The sequence below is a fragment of the Hemiscyllium ocellatum genome, chromosome 10 (genome assembly GCF_020745735.1).
Source record: "Hemiscyllium ocellatum isolate sHemOce1 chromosome 10, sHemOce1.pat.X.cur, whole genome shotgun sequence".
NCBI classification, from domain to species: domain Eukaryota; kingdom Metazoa; phylum Chordata; class Chondrichthyes; order Orectolobiformes; family Hemiscylliidae; genus Hemiscyllium; species Hemiscyllium ocellatum.
In genome coordinates, this window is record NC_083410.1 from 74,540,349 (window position 1) to 74,562,216 (window position 21,868).

The window sequence follows — 21,868 nt, forward strand, 5'->3', positions numbered from 1 at the left end:
ACAAAGCAGTGCCACCCATAGCTTCAGAGTGAATTCAATGGTCGGATCTAAAACTAAGTGTGTAAAATTACAAGTTGGAAGACAATCCAGAAAGCCAAGTAGCAAATGCGGATGCATTGAGACAACTCCTATTAGCAGATACACACCGGTGCTACCATCACTGGAAGAGTCCATAACAATTTTAAATTTTCTGGACACAGGAGGAGTAGGTTGAGATGGAAGAGTGGATTGAGGAGGAGGAGGAGGGAGAGCAGGAGATAGCAGGAAGAGGTTGAAGGATCATCAGGGAAGTAGAAATTGCAAAACAGTTGGCAATGTTAAGGGGGCGGCATCATGTTTCTCAACGCAAATTAAGCATGTGGCCAAGTAAGGAAGCACTTCACCTGCTTGGGGCTGAGTTTGTGCCTGGTCTCCAGCAGTCCTCTGTCAATCAGTTTGTTCCAGCACCTTCTGCATACAAACCAATGACGTGTTCAGTTCACGCCCCCAAATCTAATTTATATACAAGTGTTCACTCAGGTGCTGGTTGAAATTTAGGGGAATGTCTTGCATATTTAGAGGGGTCATAGGCCTCTTCCACTGATGTTGCTGGTGTGAGAGGCTCAGGTTGCAGCTCTTAGACTATGTAGCTCCCCAGGTGTTGCGTGTACCTTTTGAAGTGAAATAAATAGTTCACAAAATTTCAACAGAGCTTCTGCTGACGACTATGTTTGCTTACTGGGTTGCTGCTTACTGGCCTACTTGTGTCTCCCTGTCACTACAGGAACAATTCCCATCTTCTGCAGCCAGCTCAATGACATTTGCTCAAAAGAGATAAGCAGCAGTCGACATCCCCCTGTCAGTCTTACCCTTCTCAGGGTGGTTGTGTGCCAACTTTTCCTGCAATAAGATTAACAGAAGCAATGAACGTGATGCTACAGAAGCACTTTGTGAGCATGTGTGACCATATGAGGTGGTGAACCACCCTCAGTGAGTGAGAAACGCAAGGAAAAAATGGTTTCATAGTTTCAGAGAATCAAGTGGCTGTGAACTCAAGTGATGCTGAAGTTTGCAGACTGAGACTTTCAGAAATGCCTGTGCAATGACAGAGCTAGACTTAGTAATGCCCTTGCGCGTGTGTGAACTAGCAGAGAGACGGTGCTCCCTATCGTTAAGGCATGACATTTTCTTGTGACACTGCTTTCCATACCTTTTGGTGCGAACCAATGTCATTTTGCAATCTCAGCCCAGGCAAGAAAAGTCTAACAACATGCCTTCTATCACGGGTCACCCAAGATGAGAATAGACCTTCCTTAGGTCAATCCATACAGCAGCTTTTCAGGGCAGCATCAATAAACTTGGGATTGAGTTTTGACTTTTTGGGAGGTATTTCTGGGCCTCTAGGGCAAACCATTATAGGCTGAGCTGAAGCTCCTGGCTTGTAGCTTCTGAAGTGGTATCCAGCTAGCCTTTTAATACAACACTAGAATCTGAGAGCCTGGAAGACAATCCAATTGTTCATTAAGCAACGCGCGCAACATCTTGCTTTATGATGCCAACATAATGCTTCAATTCAAAATAAAAATCTACACCACTATGCCCAGATCATAATAATATTATGATAACAATTTTCAAAATAATACGTCTGTCACTCATACCTGAAAAGGAATAATTACTTGGACAGTGAAATTCATCATCTTGAATATTTAGCTCAGAACAAGGCCGTCAAATCTCTCTGGGCACAATACCCAACTACAGATTTTGCTAAAACTGTCAAGGTAACTAAGAGTTGGCGGGTTTGTAGTGGGTATTTATGAAAAGACACTCCCAGTTTTAATTCTGTTTTAGCAAAATCTCACACTCAGCTCCCTCAAGGTCCCCCTGTTCAAGAAGGGGAGTAAAGACATTCCTGGTAATTACAGACCAGTGAGCCTTACTTCAGTTGTTGGTAAAGTGTTGGAAAAGGTTTATACTCATCTCGAAAAGAATAATTTGATTAGGGATAGTCAGCACGGTTTTGTGAAGGGTAGGTCGTGCCTCACAAACCTTAATGAATTCTTTGAGGTGACAACGAGGTAGATGTAAACTGGTTGATGTGATGTATGTGGATTTCAGCAAGGCGTTCGATAAGGATCCCCACAGTAGGCTATTGTGCAAGATTCGGAGGAATGGGATTGTGGGAGATATAGCAATTTGGATCAGTAATTAGCTTGCTGAAAGAAGACAGAGGGTGGTGGTTGATGGGAAATGTTCATCCTGGAGTCCAATTACCAGTGGTGTACCACAAGGGTCGGTGTTGGTTCCACTGCTGTTCATCATTTTTATAAACGACCTGGATGAGAGCGTAGAAGGGTGGGTTAGTAAATTTGCAGACGACACTAAGGTTGGTGGAGTTGTGGATAGTGACGAAGGATGTTGTAGGTTACACAGAGACATAGATAAGATGCAGAGCTGGACTGAGAGGTGGAAAATGGAGTTTAATGCGGACAAGTGAGAGGTGATTCACTTTGGTCGGAGTAACCAGAATGCAAAGTACTGGGCTAACGGTAAAATTCTTGGTAGTGGAGATGAGCAGAGAGATCTCGATGTCCAGGTACACAGATCCTTGAAAGCTGTCACCCAGGCTGACAGGGTTGTTAAGAAGGCATATAGTGTTTTAGCTTTTGTTAATAGAGGGACTGAGTTCCGGAACCATGAGGTTATGCTACAGCTGTACAAAACTCTGGTACGGCCGCACTTGGAGTATTGTGTCCAGTTCTGGTCACCACATTATAAGAAGGATGTAGAAGCTTTGGAAAGGGTGCAGAGGAGATTTACTAGGATGTTGCCTGGTATGGAAGGAAGGTCTTACAAGGAAAGGCTGAGGGACTTGAGGCTGTTTTTGTTAGGAAAAGATTGAGAGGTGACTTAATTCAGACATTTAAGATAATCAGAGGGTTAGATAGGGTGGACAGGGAGAACCTTTTTCCAAGTATGGTGACAGGGAGCACGAGGGGGTAATAGCTTTAAATTGAGGGGTGATAGATATAGGACAGATGTCAGAGGATGTTTATTTACTCAGAGTAGTAAGGGTATGGAATGCTTTGCCTGCAACGGTAGTAGATTCGTCAAATTTAAGTACATTTAAGTCATCATTGGACAAGCATATGGACGTACATGGAATAGTGTAGGTTAGATGGGTTTCAGATTGGTATGACAGTCGGCGCAACATCAAGGGCTGAAGGACCTGTTCTGTGCTGTAATGTTTTATGTTCTATGACTCTATTCTACGCTACCAGTTTCTCTGTCTCCATCATATCAATTCTGATGATACCACCTTCCACAGGGACTGCCTCATTACGTCCACCATTTTCCTCAACTGAGCATTCCGTCATCATGATTGATGTGGCCCACAGCCATGCCTGACACATTTCCCTCTACCCTCATGCGTTCCCACCCACAACAATGACTGTTGTCCTCTATTTCCACCTCATCAACATCAGCATCCAAAAGGATCATAAGCCACCATTCCACCATCTCCAGTGTGATATTACTCTGCCCTCTCATCAACATTCCATAGTATTTATTCCCTCCAGCACATTCTGATCCACTCCTGCTTCATTTCCAACACCATCTCATACCCTCAAGGCATCCGCCATGTAATCACAGAAGGTACATCACTTCCCCATTTACCTCCTCCCTCCTCACTATCCAAAGCCACAAACATGCTGTCCAAGTGAAGCAATGGACTTCATTCAATCTAATCCATTGCATTTGGTGCCTACCACTTCAACACATCACTATGTTCCCATGCCAGAATTTCTGTCAAAGGCCTGCTGCAGTGCTCCAGTGAAGCTCAGTGCAAGCTGGAGGAAGTACAGCTCATTTTTCCCCATAGGTATCTTACAAGCCTCACAACTAACATTGAGTGTAACAATTTCAGAACATTAACACCTGTCACTGTGTTTCCCTCATAACCCCAGGTCCTGTTATGTTATTCTTCCAGCACAGCAAATTCATTTTTAACTACTCACTGTGAATCAAGATGTTTTCAAAAACTGCAATATATACAATGACTAACTACATTCAAGAAACCAACTTAACCACACTAGCAATAAGTTAACACCTTACGCCAGAGACAAAGGAATCTAAACAAGTTTTTTAATCTTCCTTTGTATGACATATTTTTCCTTAATACTGTACCTGTGTGGACCTATGTTACTGTGCAAAGGCATGTGCTTGACATTGTGTTTTTCTTTATTTTCCTCAGTTAATGTGTTCCTTCCTTAACTCAAGCAAATTTTGTTGATTGGTTACTTATTGTTCACAGCAAACATAGTAAAATTACTTTTTAAACTAATGCAAAACTTAATCAAAAACATTGACTAGAGGAGAACCAGTTCACTCTTTCTCACTTTTCTCTTTGTTCTTATATCAGCTATGGGCAGCATTGGCAAAGCTGGTATTTGTTGTCCATCCCCAATTTCCCCTGACTGACTGGCTTTCTAAACAATTTGAGATTGCTAATGGTCTGAGTCACATGAAGGCCAAACAGGGTAAGGTTTCCTTCTATAAAAGAATGGATGTTAGCGAACCAGATGGGACTTTATGACATGGACACCGTTAAATTAGCCTTTAGTTTCAGATTTTTAGTGAAATTTGAATTCAAGGTCTGTCACGGTAGGATTCAAACCCAATGTCCCCAGAACATCAGCCTGATTACTAGTCCAGTGATGTTACCATTACACCATCCATTCCCGGTTTAAAAAATACAGAGGAACCTCGATTATCCGGCATTCGGTTATCCGAATAACGAATTACCCAGCAAGACTGCTCAGGTAAATTATGTCATCTGCGTTCAATTATCCGAAATTCGATTAACCAAACGAAATATTGCCTCTCCATGTCCTTAGGTTAATCGAGCTTCTTCTGTACACATATGAATTTGAAAGTCAAAAAACGAGTAACATCGCACAAATAGAAGTTTTGAAACTTTTTATTTGGAAGAGGAAAGAGTGCTATCTAATCTTAATTATAAAGGAATTAAATAAACTTTTTGACATGTTATTCCACAGTTGCAAATGAAAGAAATCTTCAATACTTTTTGATGAACTCCATTTCTCACCTTTTAAACCTGAGTGGATCACAGTTGGTGACAAATCATCATAGTTGTTCATCATGCTAATATCCCCAGATGTGAAGCTAACAGTCAGCACTGGCTTGCTATTCTGAATTGGTATGGGGTACATTGTTGGGCCATCTGTAATGAAAGTACATAACCATAACTTAAATTTTAAAGGGCTAATGTAAAATAATCCTAACCTTTGAATGCAAGAACGATTTTTGTAACCTCTCAAAATGGTACTACCTGAGACAATTTAAAGTTCATTGACTTTAACAGATTCAAACAGAAACAAAGATTTTTTTTAAATTTAGCCTAAAATGGACAGAAATATGACTGCATAAAATTACTTTTAATAATTCTGCTTATTCACTTTTGAGCAAATGCTATGCAAAGTGTCAAATACTGTTGACTGAAAACTGGGAAAGTCTACTCATGGATAAATGACTTGTTAGTTCAAAACTAGTGTGAGAGAGAGCATTAGTTGGTACCCTCTGCAGTATAAAATTAAATTAAAATGCTTACAAACATGAAAAATTATGATTCTGGAAATTGAAACTATACAGCAAAGTGGTACAAAATGGGAGAATAAAACCTTGCAAGAGATATCAAAATCAACACAAAAAGGTTAGTCAGGAATAACAGAATGACCGGGAGTTATCTTTTGAAAACTCAGAGACATTATAAATGAAAAGGAGTAAATGAAGAACATTCTGCTACTTTGTATCAATATATATAGTGTCGGAAAGGATCAGCACGAAATATTGAATCAAGGAACTTCTGAACTTCCCTCAATTTAAGGAGCATTACTTACCATTTCTTTAACATTTCAGAAAGGAGAAAGCAATCAATGAATTATCGACCAAATCGCTTAATGTCTTATTTCAGAAATTAATAGCATCTATAATCAGGATGACAAATACCTAGAAAACAGCAGTTTAAAGATTGCCAAAATAGGGAATCCAAGATGGCGGCCATCTAAACGCTTTGCTGGGTTCTGCGTCACAGTACAAGCAAAGCAGTGCTTTAACCCACCCTACTCAAACCATTTCGCTAAGTTACAACACTGAAATAGTTGTAGAATTTTTATCAGTCCCTGTTTTGCTGAGTGCAAATGACAAAACACTGAAAAGGATCAACACGTGGAGCTCCCGCCAGAGGCATCTAATTCAGGCATGGCCGTGACTGCGGCCCCCCTAACAATTCGATGGACCCAATTACTCACCAGGCCTTTGTCGCACAGCTCACATAGTTGTGTGAAAAGCTTGAAGACAAGATCAAAGAAAAGTTTAACAGTAAGTTGGACTCGCTCTCTACCGTAATACAAAAACATGATCAGCAGCTTGAAAACCTCGGGAAGAGAGCAGATGAGGCCAGGTGCTGAACCACAATGGCAGAGACAGCGATTGATTCATCATAAGATCAGATCCAAGCCCTTGAAATACAGGTACGTAATTCAATTGATCAAGTTGACGATCTCGAGAGTAGGGGCAGGAGGAAAAATGCCCTTATCGTCAGTCTACTCGAGGGAACGGAAACCAGTGGAACTTTTCAAGAACTGGCAGCTGCAATTCCTCAACATAAAAGTCGAAATGGGTGGGTGAAAATTGAAAGAGCACACCAGGTTATGGCACGCAGGTCAGGTTTGGACTAGTGCCCTGCCCTATCTTGGTGCGGTTTCACAGCTACAGAGACAAACAAAGAATCATGGAAACCTCCAGAACCCAGGGGAAAGAGCCAAAGGCTTTGGCTCATGAGGGCTTCAGGATCATGTTTTTCTAGAACTTCTTGGTGGTGGTGATCCGGCAAATAAATCCTTTGAAGGATATTGAGAAAGGATTAAAGGAACTCGGGATCCAACACTATTCAAGGTGCATAGCAGTGTTTTGGTTTGCTTTCAATGGATCTGCACATCCATTCGACTCTCTACAGAAAGCAAAAAATTTTGTGGACACTTTAAATTAGATTGGACAATTTCATGGATACAGGTAATTTTTTTTATATTTAAAGAAAGTCTTGTTAGGTTTTTTCTGGAACTAACCAGTGTTAAATTATGCTTGAGGATGGACATAGTCTTTACTTTTAACCCATCATTTAACCCATTATTTTCTCTTTTTGCTGGTGTCTGTGGTGCAGCTCGAACTGGAAGGAGTTAGGAAAGTGTTTGCAATGGCTAGATGCCTATCTGCAGGCAGTTCAATCCTAGTTTTTGTATTCAATTGCCCTGGTTGGCATATTGGCAATAGAGCAGAAGACAAGGTTTTGGGATGTGTAGGTGCCCCCTTTAGGTGGAGGGTAAATTTCCCTATTCAGCTCCATTGGCACTTCATGTTTTGTTTCATTTTTTTGGTTCTTGTTGTACATGGATTTCGTACATATAATTGGTATTCCTGGTTTCCAGCTGAGTGTAATTTTGCCAGAGTGGCAAGGAGAGAAAGAGTGGTGAAGCGAGGGCTGCTGGGAAGGGTGAGTTTTCCCGCAGATTGCAGAGCCTTTGGCATTGATCTTAAAATTGTCATTGTCTACAGGAATAGTGCCAGAAGACTGGAGGATAGCAAATGTGGCTTCCCTGTTCAAGAAAGGGAGTAGAGACAACCCTGGTAATTATAGATAAGTGAGTCTTACTTCAGTTGTTGGTAAATTGTTGGAAAAGGTTATAAAAGATAGGATTTATAATCATCTCGAAAAGAATAATTTGATTAGGGACAGTCAGCACAGTTTTGAGAAGGGTAGGTCGTGCCTCACAAACCTTTCTGAGTTCTTTGAGAAGGTGACCAAACAGGTAGATGACAGTAAACCGGTTGATGTGGTGTATATGGATTTCAGCAAGGCGTTCGATAAGGCTCCCCACAGTAAGCTATTGTACAAAATGCGGAGGAATGGGATTGTGGGAGATATAGTAGTTTGGATCAGTATTTGGCTTGCTGAAAGATGACAGAGGGTGGTGGTTGATAGGAAATGATCATCCTGGAGTCTAGTTACTCGTGATGTACCACAAGGGACGGTGTTGGGTCCACTGCTGTTCTTCATTTTTATAAATGACCTGGATAAGGGCATAGAAGGGTGAGTTAGTAAACTTGCAGACGATGGAGTTGTGGATAGTGACAAAGGACGTTGTAGGTTACACAGATAAACTGCAGAGCTGGGCTGAGAGGTGGCAAATGGAGTTTAATGCGGACAAGTGTGAGGTGATTCACTTTGGTTGGAATAACCGGAATGCAAATTACTGGGCTAATGGTAAGATTCTTGGTGGTGTAGATGAGCAGAGAGATCTCGGTGTCCAGGTACACAGATCCTTGAAAGTTGCCACCCAGGCTGACAGGGTTAAGAAGGCATACAGTTTTTATTAATAGAGGGATTGAGTTCCAGAACCATGAGGTTATGCTACAGCTGTACAAAATTCTGGTGCGGCCACACTTGGAATATTGTGTACATTTCTGGTCACCGCATTATAAGGAAGATGTGTAAGCTTTGGAAAGGTTGCAGAGGAGATTTACTAGGGCGTTGCCTGGTATGGAGGGAAGGTCTTATGAGGAAAGGCTGAGGGACTTGAGGCTGTTTTCGTTGGAGAGAAGAAAAAGGTTGAGAGGTGACTTAATAGAGACATATAAGATAATCAGAGGGTTAGATAGGGTGGAGAGGGAGAGCTTTTTTCCAAGTAAGGTGACAGCGATGTCAGAGGTACTTTCTTTACTCAGAGGGTAGTAAGAGTACGGAATGCTTTGCCTGCAACGGTCGTAGATTTGCCAACTTTAAGTACATTTAAGTCGTCATTGGACAAGCATATGGACGTACATGGAATAGTGTAGGTTAGATGCGCTTCAGATTGGTATGACAGGTCGGCGCAACATTGAGGGCCAAAGGGCCTGTACTGCGCTGTAATATTCTATGTTCTATATGAGTGCAATGGATTCCAGGTTTAAACTCTGGGCAGCTAAGGTTGTTTTTTAGTGTAAAATTCCTGATGAAGGGCTCTGGCCCGAAACGCCGAATTTCCTGTTCCTTGGATGCTGCCTGACCTGCTGTGCTTTAACCAGCAACATATTTTCAGCTAAGGTTGTTTTTTGCCTGGCTGACTCATTTGAGGGTGAAACAATGATGTCCTCTGATCAATTAACTCAGAGGTAGAAACTACCTAGCATAGACCTCTTCCATTTTTTCCAAATCAGGGATTTCATTAAAAAAAAAGAAGTCACTGCTAACCAACCCTTACAGATCTGACACAGAGAAAAGGGTGCTTAGTAGCACTCTGGCAGCACTCTTTATCACCTGTTAGGGGGTGACCCTTCAGACACGGTCCAGCGGTTTTATAAGGTCTGAGAGAAACAGTTTGGAGTCAAGATCTCCTCTGAGACATGGAAGGATATATGGGAAAGTGCAAGAAAGATTTTAATTTGTAACAGGACCCATGCCCTATAGCTGAAGATTCTCCACAGGGTCCATCTAGGCCCAGATCCCCTCTCAAAATTCAAAGTGGGACTATCCTCAACATGTCCCAAATGCAAAACGACTATGGGCATTCTCATTCATTGCATTTGGTCCTGCCACAGACTCCAGACAAAATCAGAATGGTGTGTTGCCTCCCTGGTGCCAGGATCAAGGAGGGTACAGAATGTTCTCAAAGGGGAGAGGGACCAGCAGGAGGTCATTGTACACATTGGTACCAACAACATAGGAAGGGAAAAGGATGAGATTCTGAAAGAATTTAGGAAGTTAGGCAGGAAGTTCAAAAGAAGGTCCTCGAGGGTAGTAATATCTGGATTACTCCCGGTGCTATGAGCTAGTGAGGGTAGGAATAGGAGGATAGAGTAGATGAACATGTGGCTGAGGAGCTGATGCATAAGAGAAGAGAGTTCACATTTTTGGATCATTGGAATCTCTTCTGGGGTAGAAGTAACATGTATAAGGAGGATGGATTACACCTGAACTGGAAGGGATCTAATATACTGGCAGGGAGGTTTGCCAAATCTGTTTTTTTTTGGGGGGGGGGGGGGAAAGAGGTGTTGGGGTACCAAGGGAAATAGTGAGGTAAAAAAATGAATCTTACAGTTGGGAAAGGGAGCGAGTCAAACAGTCTGGGCAGGAAGGAACAAAGCAGAGAACGAGTTAAGGCTAAAAAAATTAAACTGCGTTTACTTCAATGCAAGAGGCCTAACAGAGAAGGTAGATGAACTCAGGGCGCGGTTAGGAACATGGGACTGTGATATCATGGCAATTACAGAAATATGACTCAGAGATGGACAGGACTGACAGCTTAACGTTCCTGGATATAAATGCTATAGGGAGAATAGAAAGGGGAGGCAAGAGAGGAGGAGGATTGGCATTTTTGGTAAGAGATAGCATTAGTGCTATACTTAGGGAGGATATTCCTGGGAATACATCCAAGGAAATTATTTGGGTGGAATTGAGAAATAAGAAAGGGATGATCACCTTAGTGGGATTGTATTACAGACTCCTTAATAGTCAGCAGGAAATTGAGAAATAAAGTTTGCAAGGAAATTTCAGTTATCTGTCAGAATAATAGGGTAGTTATGGTAGGGGATTTTAACTTACCAAACATGGACTGGGACTACCAGAGTTTTAAGCGTTTAGATGGAGAGAGTGTATATGAAATTTTTCTGGTTCATTATGTATATGTTCTCACACTAGAGAAGGTGAAAAACTTAACATACTCTTGGGAAATAAGGCAGGGCAGATATACTGAGTTGTCAGTGGGGGAGCACTTTGGAGGCAGCGATCATAGTTCTATTAGTTTTAAAATAGTGATGAAAAAGAATAGACCAGATCCAAAAGTTGAAGGTCAAATTGGAGGAAGACTAATTTTGATGGTATTAGGCAAGAACTTTCAAAAGCTGATTGGGGGCAGATGTTCACAGATAAAGGGACAGGTGGAAAATGGGAAGTCGTCAAAAATGACTTAATAAGAGTTCAGAGACAGCTATATTCCAGTTAGGGTGAAAGGAAAGGCTGGTAGGTGCAGGGAATGCTGCATGATTAGAGAATCATAGAATCCATGCAGACTGAAACAGGCCATTCAGCCCAGCAAATCCACACCAACCTACCGAAGAGCAACCCACTCACATCCATCCCCCTACCCTATAACTTCCATGACTAACACACCTGACCTACGCATCACTGGATATTATGGGGCAATTAGCATAGCTAATTCATGTAACTTGCACATCTTTGGACTGTGGGAGGAAACTGCAACCTCCACACCGAGGGTGGAATTGAACCCGGGTCCCTGGTGCTGAGAGGCAGCAGTGCTAACCACAGCCACCTTGCTACCCTGAGATTACTACATTTGAGGTCCTATTAAAGGAAATAATACCAGAACATTTGGAAAATCATAATTTACTCAAGCAGAGCCAGATTAGCTTGGAGAAATCTCAACCATTTTGACATGTTGTATTTTGACTTCCAGAAATAGTTTGACAAGGCACCTCACAAAAGGTGAAGTTATAAGAGCCCACAGTGTTGGATGTCATATAATGTTATGGATAGAGAACTGGCCAATAGTCAGAAAACAGTGGGAATAGAGACTTCTTTTTTCAGGTTGGAAGCTGTAACCTCGGGAGTTCCACAAGATCAGTGATGGAAGTGCAACTATTTACAAATGCTTCCAATACTTGGAAGAAGGACATACATGCGCTGGAGCCAAAATTTACAAGTGACAAAAACAGAAGGAAAGGCAAGTTGCAAGAGGGTTAGTAACAGTTTACAAAGAAGTATTGACTAAGTAATCGAGAAAAAGTTGGTAAATGAAGTATAATGTGGGAAACTGAAGTTATTCATTTTGGAAGGGAGAAAAAAAAAATCAGAGTATTACTTACAATGGAGAAATGGTCATGGGGATGTTTGTACATGAAACACGAAGTCAGTATACAGCTAGAGTTAATCAGGAAGGCAATTGGAATGTTAGTCATTATTTCAAGGGGTTGGAGTATAAGAGTAGTATTATGAAGTTGAAGGCTAGGAGAGAGAGAGTTGAGAGAGAGTGAAAGCGGTTTTGCACAGCGCTTGCAGGCACCTGTTATGTGCCTGACTGCAATCTCAGAATATACTGGAAAATTGGTGGGTGGCACGGTGGCAAGCACTGCTGCCTCACAGCGCCAAAGATCTGGGTTCAATACCCGTCTCAGGCGACTGTGTGGAGTTTGCACATTCTCTCCGGGTGCTCCACAATCCAAAAATGTGCAGGTTAGGTGAATTGGCCATGTTAAATTGCCATAGTGTTAGGGGCGGGGTAAATGTAGGGGAATGGGTGGGTAGCGGGTCAGTGTGGACTTGTTTCCACAATGTAAGTAATCTAATCTAAAAAAATTGTTGACGGCAGAGTAGTAGATGTGATCTATATGGACTTCAGTAAGGCGTTCGACAAGGTTCCCCATGGGAGATTGAATAGAAAGGTTAGATCTCATGGATTACATGGAGAGCTAGCCATTTGGATACAGAACTGGCTCAAAGGTAGAAGAGGGTTATTTTTCAGACTGGAGGCTTGTGTTCAGTGGAGTGCCACAAGGATCAGTGCTGGAACCTCTACATTTTGTCATTTACATAAATGATTTGGACGCGAGCTTAAGAGGTACAGTGAGTAAGTTTGCAGATGACATCAAAATTGGAAGTGTAGTGGACAGCGAAGAGGGTTACCTCAGATTACGACAAGATCTGGACCAGATGGGCCAATGGTCTCAGAAGTGGCAGATGAAGGTTAATTCAGATAAATGAGAGGTGCTGCATTTTGGGAAAGCAAATGTTAGCAGGACCTATATACTTACTGGTAAGGTCCTAGGGAGTATTGCTAAACAAAGAGACCTTGGAGTGCAGGTTCATAGCTCCTTGAAAGTGGAGTCGCAGGTAGATAGGATCGTAAAGGAGGCGTTCAGTATGCTTTCCTTTATTGGTCAGAGTATTGAGTACAGGAGTTGGCAGGTCATGTTGCGGCTGTACAGGACATTGGTTAGGCCACTGTTGGAATATTGCATGCAGTTCTGGTCTCCTTCCTATCGGAAAGATGTTGTGAAACTTGAAAGGGTTCAGAAAAGATTTATAAGGATGTTGCCAAGGTTGGAGGATTTGAGCTATAGGGAGGCGCTGAACAGGCTGGCGCTGTTTTCCCTGGAGCATCGGAAGCTGAGGGGTGACTTTATAGAGGTTTACAAAATTATGAGGGGCATGGATAGGGTAAATAGGCAAAGTCTTTTCCCTGGGGTTGGGGAGTCCAGAACTAGAGGGCATAGGTTTAGGGTGAGAGGGGAAAGATATAAAAGGGACCCAAGGGGCAATGTTTTCACACAGAGTGGTACGGGTATGGAATGAGCTGCCAGAAGTGGTTGAGGCTGGTACAATTGCAACATTTAAGAGGCATTTGGATGGGTATATGAATAGGAAGGGTTTGGAGGGATATGGGCCGGGTGCTGGCAGGTGGGACTAGATTGGGTTGGGATATCTGGTCGGCATGGATGAGTTGGACCGAAGGGTCTGTTTCCATGCTGAACGTCTTGATGACTCTATTAGTTTGGGTCAGTTTCACTACTGAGACACATGGCATAGGTCGAGAAGTAGGGAGATGGTCTATAATACAATTAAAGAAATTAGCATACACAAAGAGGAAGTTCTGAATACTCTGGTAGACTTAAAAGTAGATACATCTCCAGGGCAGGAACAAATGCATCCCAGTTTGAGTGAGGCAAAGAAGGAAATAGCAGAGTTGCCCACAAAGCTTTTCAATTCCACACAGAACTATAGTACACGAGTGGGACCTCCGGTCCATGACGTTGTACTGAACATAATGCCAAATTAAACCAGTCCCTTCTGCCTGCCATATCTCTCTATTCCTTGCATTTTCATGTACTTATCCAAATAATATACCTTTAAATACCCCTATCATATCTGCCTCCATCTGGCAGCGAGAGGTGCTGGAGGACAGTCAATTTGGTAGCATTATTCAAGAAGGGTACATGTGCCATTATTATTTAACAGCCAGGTGGTTATGCTGGAACTACATAAAATGTTGGTTACAGTGTTGCGCACAATTCTGGAATCCACATTACAGCACTGCAAAGAGCTCAGAGGTGATTTACCAGGATGCTGCTTGTGTTCAAGACTTCCAGTTCTGGACACAGATTGGATTGTCTGGAAATGTGTTCCTTAGAACAAAGGAGTCTGACAGGGGACATGAGATAAATAAAATCATGAGAGGCAGGCAGGGAGAAACCATTCCCCCTTTTGGAGGGACCAATGACTGGGGGTTATAGATTCAAGGTAAGGTTTAAAGGAGACATCAAGGGTGGTGGAATCTGCAACTCATTGTCTGTATGGTGGCAGAGGCAGAAACCCTTATCACATTTAGTAGTATATGGATGAGCATTTGCCAGTCCTGGAAACGGGATTAGAGGAGTTAAGTGGTTGTTTTCAGCCATTACAAATGTTATGGTCTGAAAGGCTTACTTCTGCACTGTAGATCTCTATGACACCTCACTGGACACACTATCCACAACAATATCAGCACGGCAGATGCTTCACCGTGATTCCACCTGCTGCTCCATTCCGAATTGCAATTGGTGAGTAGCTGCAGCTGGACGTATTTCCTCTATGTGGTCTCCAGGGATACACGTGAAGCAATTTCAGTCCATCCAATATTTAACTGGAAGGAATCACAAGTCAAGCAGTACTAAATATCTGGTAAGTAGCATGAAAATCTAACCTCAATGTAGAAGTGGAGGCAAATAGAACTGAGCTGGTGGAGCACGCACATGAAATCCAACACAGCTTTTAGAAGGATCACTGTAGGACAGCATGTAGATGAGAAATAGGAGGACAGTGCAAAGGATAGATTCTCAAGAGCACCTTAGAAACATGCCAAAAAGTTACTGAAAGATATTCTGGTTACAATTAGATAGTTAAAAATGGAACAAGATGGCAGCAGTTCCACATAGCTGCATGACAGTGGTTTAATTGATTGGTTTATTGTCACATGTACAGAGGTATAGTGAAAAGCTTTATTTATGACCAGTACAAGCAGATCATACTAAGAAGGAAATACAGATAAAAAAAGACTTAGAGACATACAGGTCACACTACACAGGCCATGCGCTAAGTAAGGTCAGTGTTAGCAAGATCAGCATTACTTTTGGCTACAGAATCCATTCTTCAATCTAATAATGGCTGGGAAGAAGCTATTACTGAGCCTGTTGGTGCACGTGTTCAGGTTTCTGTATCTTCTGCCTGGTGGGCGGCACAGTGGTTAGAACTGCTACATTACAGTGCCAGAGACCCGGGTTCAATTCCCGCCTCAGGCGACTGACTGTGTGGAGTTTGCACATTCTCCCCTTGTCTGCGTGGGTTTGCTCCGGTTTCCTCCCACAGTCCAAAAATGTGTAGGTTAGGTGAATTGGTCATGCCAAATTGCCCATAGTGTTAGGTGCAGGTGTAGGGGAATGGGTCTGGGTGGGTGCACCTTGGCGGGTCATGTGGACTTGTTGGGCCAAAGGGTCCATTTCCACACTGTATGTAATCTAACCTAATCTAATCATTACCGGGGTGCGATTGAGGATCTAAAATCTGGATTTAGACTACTGTCAGGAACAACCACTTAATGCATGCTTTTACTAACTACAAAATGGCTTCTTAATGCAAGTAAAGAGAGCCAGGAGGGGGCACGAGAAAGGCTTGGCAGAACGGATTAGGGAGAACACAAAGGCATTTTATACTTATGTGAGGAATAAGAGAATGGTCAAAGAAAGAGTAGGGCTGATCACGGATAGCATAGGGAATTTGTGTGTGGAGTCTGAGGAGGTAGGGGAAGCCCTAAATGAATTTTTTGCATCTGTCTTTACGAAAGAAACGAACTTTGCAGTGAACGAAACCTTTGAAGAGCAGGTGTCAACTGGAATGGATAGAGACAGAGGAAGCGGATGTGCTGAAAATTTTGTCAAACATTAAGATTGACAAGTCGCCAGGCCTGGACCAGATTTGTCCTCGGTTGCTTTGGGAAATGAGAAATGCAATTGCTTCGCCACTTGCGAAGATCTTTGCATCCTCGCTCTCCACTGGAGTCGTACTGGAGAGAGGCCAATGTAATTCCTCTCTTCAAGAAAGGAAATAGGGAAAGGCCTGGCAGTTACAGACCAGTAAGTCTCACGTCTGTTGTCTGCAAGGTGTCAGAAAGGATTCTGAGGGATAGGATTTATAACCATCTGGAAGAGCATGGCTTGACTAAACGCAGTCAACACGGCTTTGCGAGGGGTAGTCATGCCTCACAAACCTTATCGAGTTCTTTGAGGATGTGACTAGAAAAGTTGATGAGGATCGAGCTGTGGATTAGATTAGATTAGACTTACAGTGTGGAAACAGGCCCTTCGGCCCAACAAGTCCACACCGACCCGCCGAAGCGCAACCCACCCATACCCTTACATTTACCCCTTACCTAACACTACGGGCAATTTAGCATGGCCAATTCACCTGACCCGCACATCTTTGTGACTGTGGGAGGAAACCGGAGCACCCGGAGGAAACCCACGCAGACACGGGGAGAACGTGCAAACTCCACACAGTCAGTCGCCTGAGTCGGGAATTGAACCCAGGTCTCTGGTGCTGTGAGGCAGCAGTGCTAACCACTGTGCCACCGTGCCGCCCGGATGTGGTGTATATGGACTTCAGCAAGGCACTTGATAAGGTTCCCCATGGTAGGCTCATTCAGAAGGTCAGGAGGAAAGGAATACAGGGGAACTTAGCTGTCTGGATACAAAATTGGCTGGCCAACAGCAGACAGCAAGTGGTAGTAGAAGGAAAATATTTTGTCTGGAAGTCTGAGGTGAGTGGTGTTCCACAGGGCTCTGTCCTTGGGCCTCTACTGTTTGTAATTTTTATTAATGACTTGGATGAGGAGATTGAAGGATGGGTCAGCAAGTTTGCAGATGACACAAAGGTGTCATTGACAGTATAGAGGGCTGTTGTAGGCTGCAGTGGGACATTGACAGGATGCAGAGATGGGCTGAGAGGTGGCAGATGGAGTTCAATCTGGATAAATGCGAGGTGATGCATTTTGGAAGGCCGAATTTGAAAGCTGAGTACAGGATGAAGGATAAGATTCTTGGCAATGTGGAGGAAGAGAGGGATTTTGGTGTGCAGGTACATAGATCCCTTAAAATGGCCACCAAAGTGGATAGGGTTGTTAAGAAAGCATATGGTGTTTTAGCTTTCATTAACAGGGGGATTGAGTTTAAGACTCGTGAGTTCTTGTCGCAGCTCTATAAAACTTTGGTTAGACCACACTTGGAATACTGCGTCCAGTTCTGGTCGCCCTATTATAGGAAAGATGTGGATGCTTTGGAGAGGGTTCAGAGGAGGTTTACCAGGATGCTGCCTGGACTGGAGGGCTTATCTTATGAAGAGAGGTTGACTGAACTTGGACTTCCATCATTGGAGAAAAGGAGGAGGAGAGGGACTTAATTGAGGTATACAAGATAATGAGAGGCACAGATAGAGTCGATTGCCAGAGACTTATTTCCCTGGGCAGAAATGACTAACAAGAGGAATCATAGCTTTAAGCTGGTTGGAGGAAAGTATAGAGGGGATGTCAGAGGCGGGTTCTTTACACAGAGAGTTGAGAGAGCCTGGAATGCGTTGCCAGCAGCAGTTGTGGAAGCAAGATCATTGGGGACATCTAAGAGACTACTGCACATGCATATGGTCGCAGAAAGTTGAGGGTGCATACATGAGGATCAGTGGTCGGCACAACATTGAGAGTTGAAGGGCCTGTTCTGTGCTGTACTGTTCTATAGGAGCAATGGCATCTAACTCTGCTGAAAACTGCATCCCTGAACTAATTGAAAGAGATTAGCAAACAATGCCCTGTTCACGGTGTGAATTAACTAAGCAAGATATGATGATTAGATTAGATTCCCTACAGTGTGGAAACAGGTCCTTCTGCCCAACAAGCCCACACCGACCCTCCGAAGAGCAACCCACCCAGACCCATTCCCCTACATTTATCCCTGCACTTAGCACTACAGATAATTTAATATGGTCAATTCACCTAATCTGAACTTCTTTGGACTGTGGGAGGAAACCGGAGCACCCGGAAGAAGCCCACGCAGACACAGAGAGAATGTGCAGACTCCACATAGACAGTTGCCCGAGGACAGAATTGAACCCAGGCCCCTGGAGCTGTGAGGCAGCAGTGCTAACTATTGAGCCTATATGACATTATTAAAGTATCCGAGCTGGCCTTGTAGACACAGGTGGAGAGAGATAAAAACGTGCAAACAAGTCAGTTCCGAAGAAAAATCATTGGCTTAATTTCATGTCTTTTTGTCACTTTATTGGATTAAGTTTGAAATTAAGGCTGTTCTGTTTGTTAAGAGACCTATAAAAGTTGCTTGTGTTTTAAGATTGTGTGCAGCTTTTCCAGAGTACACAGAGGTACTTAACCCGTGTTGCTGGATAACCTATGCCTGGTGATGTAATAAATTGTTAAAACTTGCTAAAACAGGCCGAGCTGCTAGTGTTTGACGAATTGCGGAACCTGTGAGCACCCCCCCCCCCCACCCCACAGGTTCATATGGTGTCTGTGACTCAGATATGGCACGGACGGATTGTGGACAGCGGCGTAACAGCCTCAAGTCCTCCACAATTGAGTGTTTAGGAATCTGCCACCCAGATGTGAATTTTTCAAATCTGTCAGTATTTTCTCATTCAAGTAGTGGTTGACCCGACCCCTTGCTGTCTATCATCTCAGTCCAGCCCGTAACACATCGGTCTCGGTAAGATTGGGGGTCAGGGACCCTAGATAAAGGGAAAAAATAAAAGATAATTAAAGGGAAAAAAAGATAAGGTAGGATCGAAGATCCTACGGAAGTTGGGATCTTCCATTAGCAGATCAGGGATCTGTAAGCAGAGTTGGGAACTCTGGTTCGGCTGGACTGGCATTATTTAAATTCCTTCCTGATGAAGGGCTTTTGCTTGATATGTTGATTTTCCCGCTCCTTGAATGCTGCTTGACCTGCTGAGCTTTTCCAGCACCACTCTGGTCTAAACTCTGGTTTCCAGCATCTGCAGTCCTCACTTTTGCCCATAATTTAAATTGGTACTTAAATTGTTCAGTGACGTAAGGAAGTATCGCAATACATTATAACAGGATTATCGAGCCTTAAGGAAAGTCGAGAAGGGTCAGTGGAAGTTGTGGAAGTCGGTAGATTGTTGTGTGCTTACAGCTGTTAAATAGTAGAAGTTTTGCATCTAGACAATAAAAAGAAGATGGGTAATACTGTATGTATAAAAAGTTTCCAGAGAAATCTGATAGTCTGTGGAAGCTTTTGATGCCTTAAAAAAAGACATTAGGTGATGAGTAGTGGCCACTAGCTGGGCCTAAAAAGGTATTCAATTGATTAAATCAGCCCAGCAACTGATTTGGCAATTAATTAGACTGTGGCGGCAATTCTGTGACAAAAGCCACAACGAATCAGTTTTACACTCACGGCAGGACACTGCCACCAAATTGGAAATTGAATTTACTAATAATAGAACGTAGAACATAGAATAATACAGCGCAAAACAGGCCCTTCAGCCATGGATGTTGCACCAACTATGCTCATCCCCCTGCACTAACCCATCATCATCCATGTGCTTAACCAAGGATGGTTTAAAACTCCCTATTGTAGCTGAGTTAACCAAATTGGCAGGTAGAGCATTCCACGCCCTTACCACTCTCCGAGTGAAGAACCTGCATCTGACATCTGTCTTAAATCTATCACCCCTCAATTTGTAGTCATGCCCCCTCGTACAAGCTGACATCATCATCCTGGGAAAAAGACTTTCACTGTCTACCTTAGCTAATCCTCTGATCATCTTGCATATCTCTATCAAATACCCTCTTAGCCACCTTCTTTCCAATAAGAACAGACCCAACTCTCTTAGTCTTTCCTCATAAGAGCCTACCTCCAGACCAGGCAACATCCTGGTAAATCTCCTCTGTACCTTTTCAAATGCTTCCACATTGTTCCTGTAATAGGGCAACCAGAACTGTACATAATATTCCAAGTGCGGCCGCACTACCTTTTGTATAGTTGCAGCATGGCATTGCAGCTCCAGAACTCAATCCCTCCACCAATGAAACCTAACACACTGTATGCCTTCTTAATAGCACTATCAACCTGTGTGGCAGCTTTCATGGATCTATGTTCATGGACTCCAAGATCCTTCTGCACATCCACACTAGCAAGAATCTTTCCACTGACCCAGTACTGTGCCCTCCTGTTATTTTTCCCAAAGTGATTAACCTCACATTTAGCTGCATTGAACTCCATTTGCCACCACTCAGCCCAGTTCTGCAGTTTATCCAAGTCCCCCTGCAACCTGTAACATTCTTCCACACTGTCTACTACTCCACCGACTTTAGTGTCACCTGCAAACTTACTAAACCATCCACCTTTGCCTGCAAAACAATCATTTATAAAAAATAACAAATAGCAGTGGTCCCAAAACAGATGTTTGCGGCACACCACTGGTAACCGGACTCCATGCTGAATATTTTCCATCAACCACCACTCGCTGCCATCTTTCAGAAAGCCAGTTTCTAATCCAAACTGCTAAATCACCCTCAATCCCATGCCTCTGCATTTTCTCCAGCAGTCTACCAAGTGGAACCTTATCAAAGGCTTTACTGAAGTGAATGTACACAACGTCAACTGCCCTATCCTCATCTATATGCTTGGTCACCTTCTCAAAAAACTCAATGAATTTTGAGAGACATGATCTACCCTTGACGAAACCACATTGACGATCTGAAATCAAATTGTTGCTTGCGAGATGATTATAAATCCTATCTCCTATAGTCCTTTCCTAAACCTTTTCTACAACAGAACTAAGTCTCACTGGTCTATAATTACCTGGGTCATCTTTCCTGCCCTTCTTGAACAAGGGCACATTTGCAATCCTTCAGACATAGAGTCATAGAGATGTACAGCATAGAAACAGACCCTTCAGTCCAACCTGTCCATGCTGACCAGATATCCCAACTCAGTCTAGTCCCACCTGCCAGCACCCGGCCCATAACCCTCCAAACCCTTCCTATTCACGTACACATCCAAATTAATCTGAAACATTGCAATTGTACCAGCCTCCACCACATCCTCTGGCAGCTCATTCCATACACATACCACCCTCTGTGTGAAAAAGTTGCCCCTTAGGTCTCTTTTATATCTTTCCCCTCTCACCCTAAACCTATACCCTCTAGTTCTGGACTCCCCGACCCTAGGGAAAAGAGGTTGTCTAGTTATCCTATCCATGCCCGTCATAATTTTGTAAACCTCCATGAGGTCACCCCTCAGATTCCATCGCTCGAGGGAAAACAGCCCCAGCCTGTTCAGCCTCTCCCTATATAGCTCAAATCCTCCAACCCTGGCAACATCCTTGTAAATCTTTTCTGAACCCTTTTAAAAACTCTCCATTTTGCCAGAGCAGCAAGGGGAGAAGGAGTGGTGAAGCGAGAACTGCCGGGAAGGGTGAGGTTTTCCGCATTCAAAGGGACTTACCTCAGGAGTCAGGCCTCCATTTGCCAAGAGGTGCGAGGGAGGAGCGAAGGACTTCTGGGAAGTCCATGTATTTGTGTGGTTGCGTTACCCAAAACACTACTCGGGTAGTGACTCCCACCCATCCTCCTCCTCTAACCAAAAATAGGACCTGTGTGCTAGATTGGTAAGGTAATAAGTTTTTTTTTTACTCCTTACTTTGTTAACAGTCTCTTTGGGAATTTAGAATAGTGAGAATGGAGGTTAGGGCAGTTGA

At 43.2% G+C, this 21,868-nt stretch overlaps 1 protein-coding gene across 2 annotated transcripts in view; it reads right to left on the reverse strand.

Moving 5' to 3' along the window:
* The window catches only part of LOC132819813 (tubby-related protein 4-like), a 405,797-nt gene that overhangs the window by 237,582 nt on the left and 146,347 nt on the right, over nt 1–21,868 (reverse strand). For both annotated transcript variants that reach the window (XM_060831613.1, XM_060831612.1), the window contains exon 5: nt 5,084–5,218. In XM_060831613.1, the coding sequence (XP_060687596.1) occupies nt 5,084–5,218 (135 nt within the window). The remainder of the gene's footprint in view (nt 1–5,083; nt 5,219–21,868) is intronic.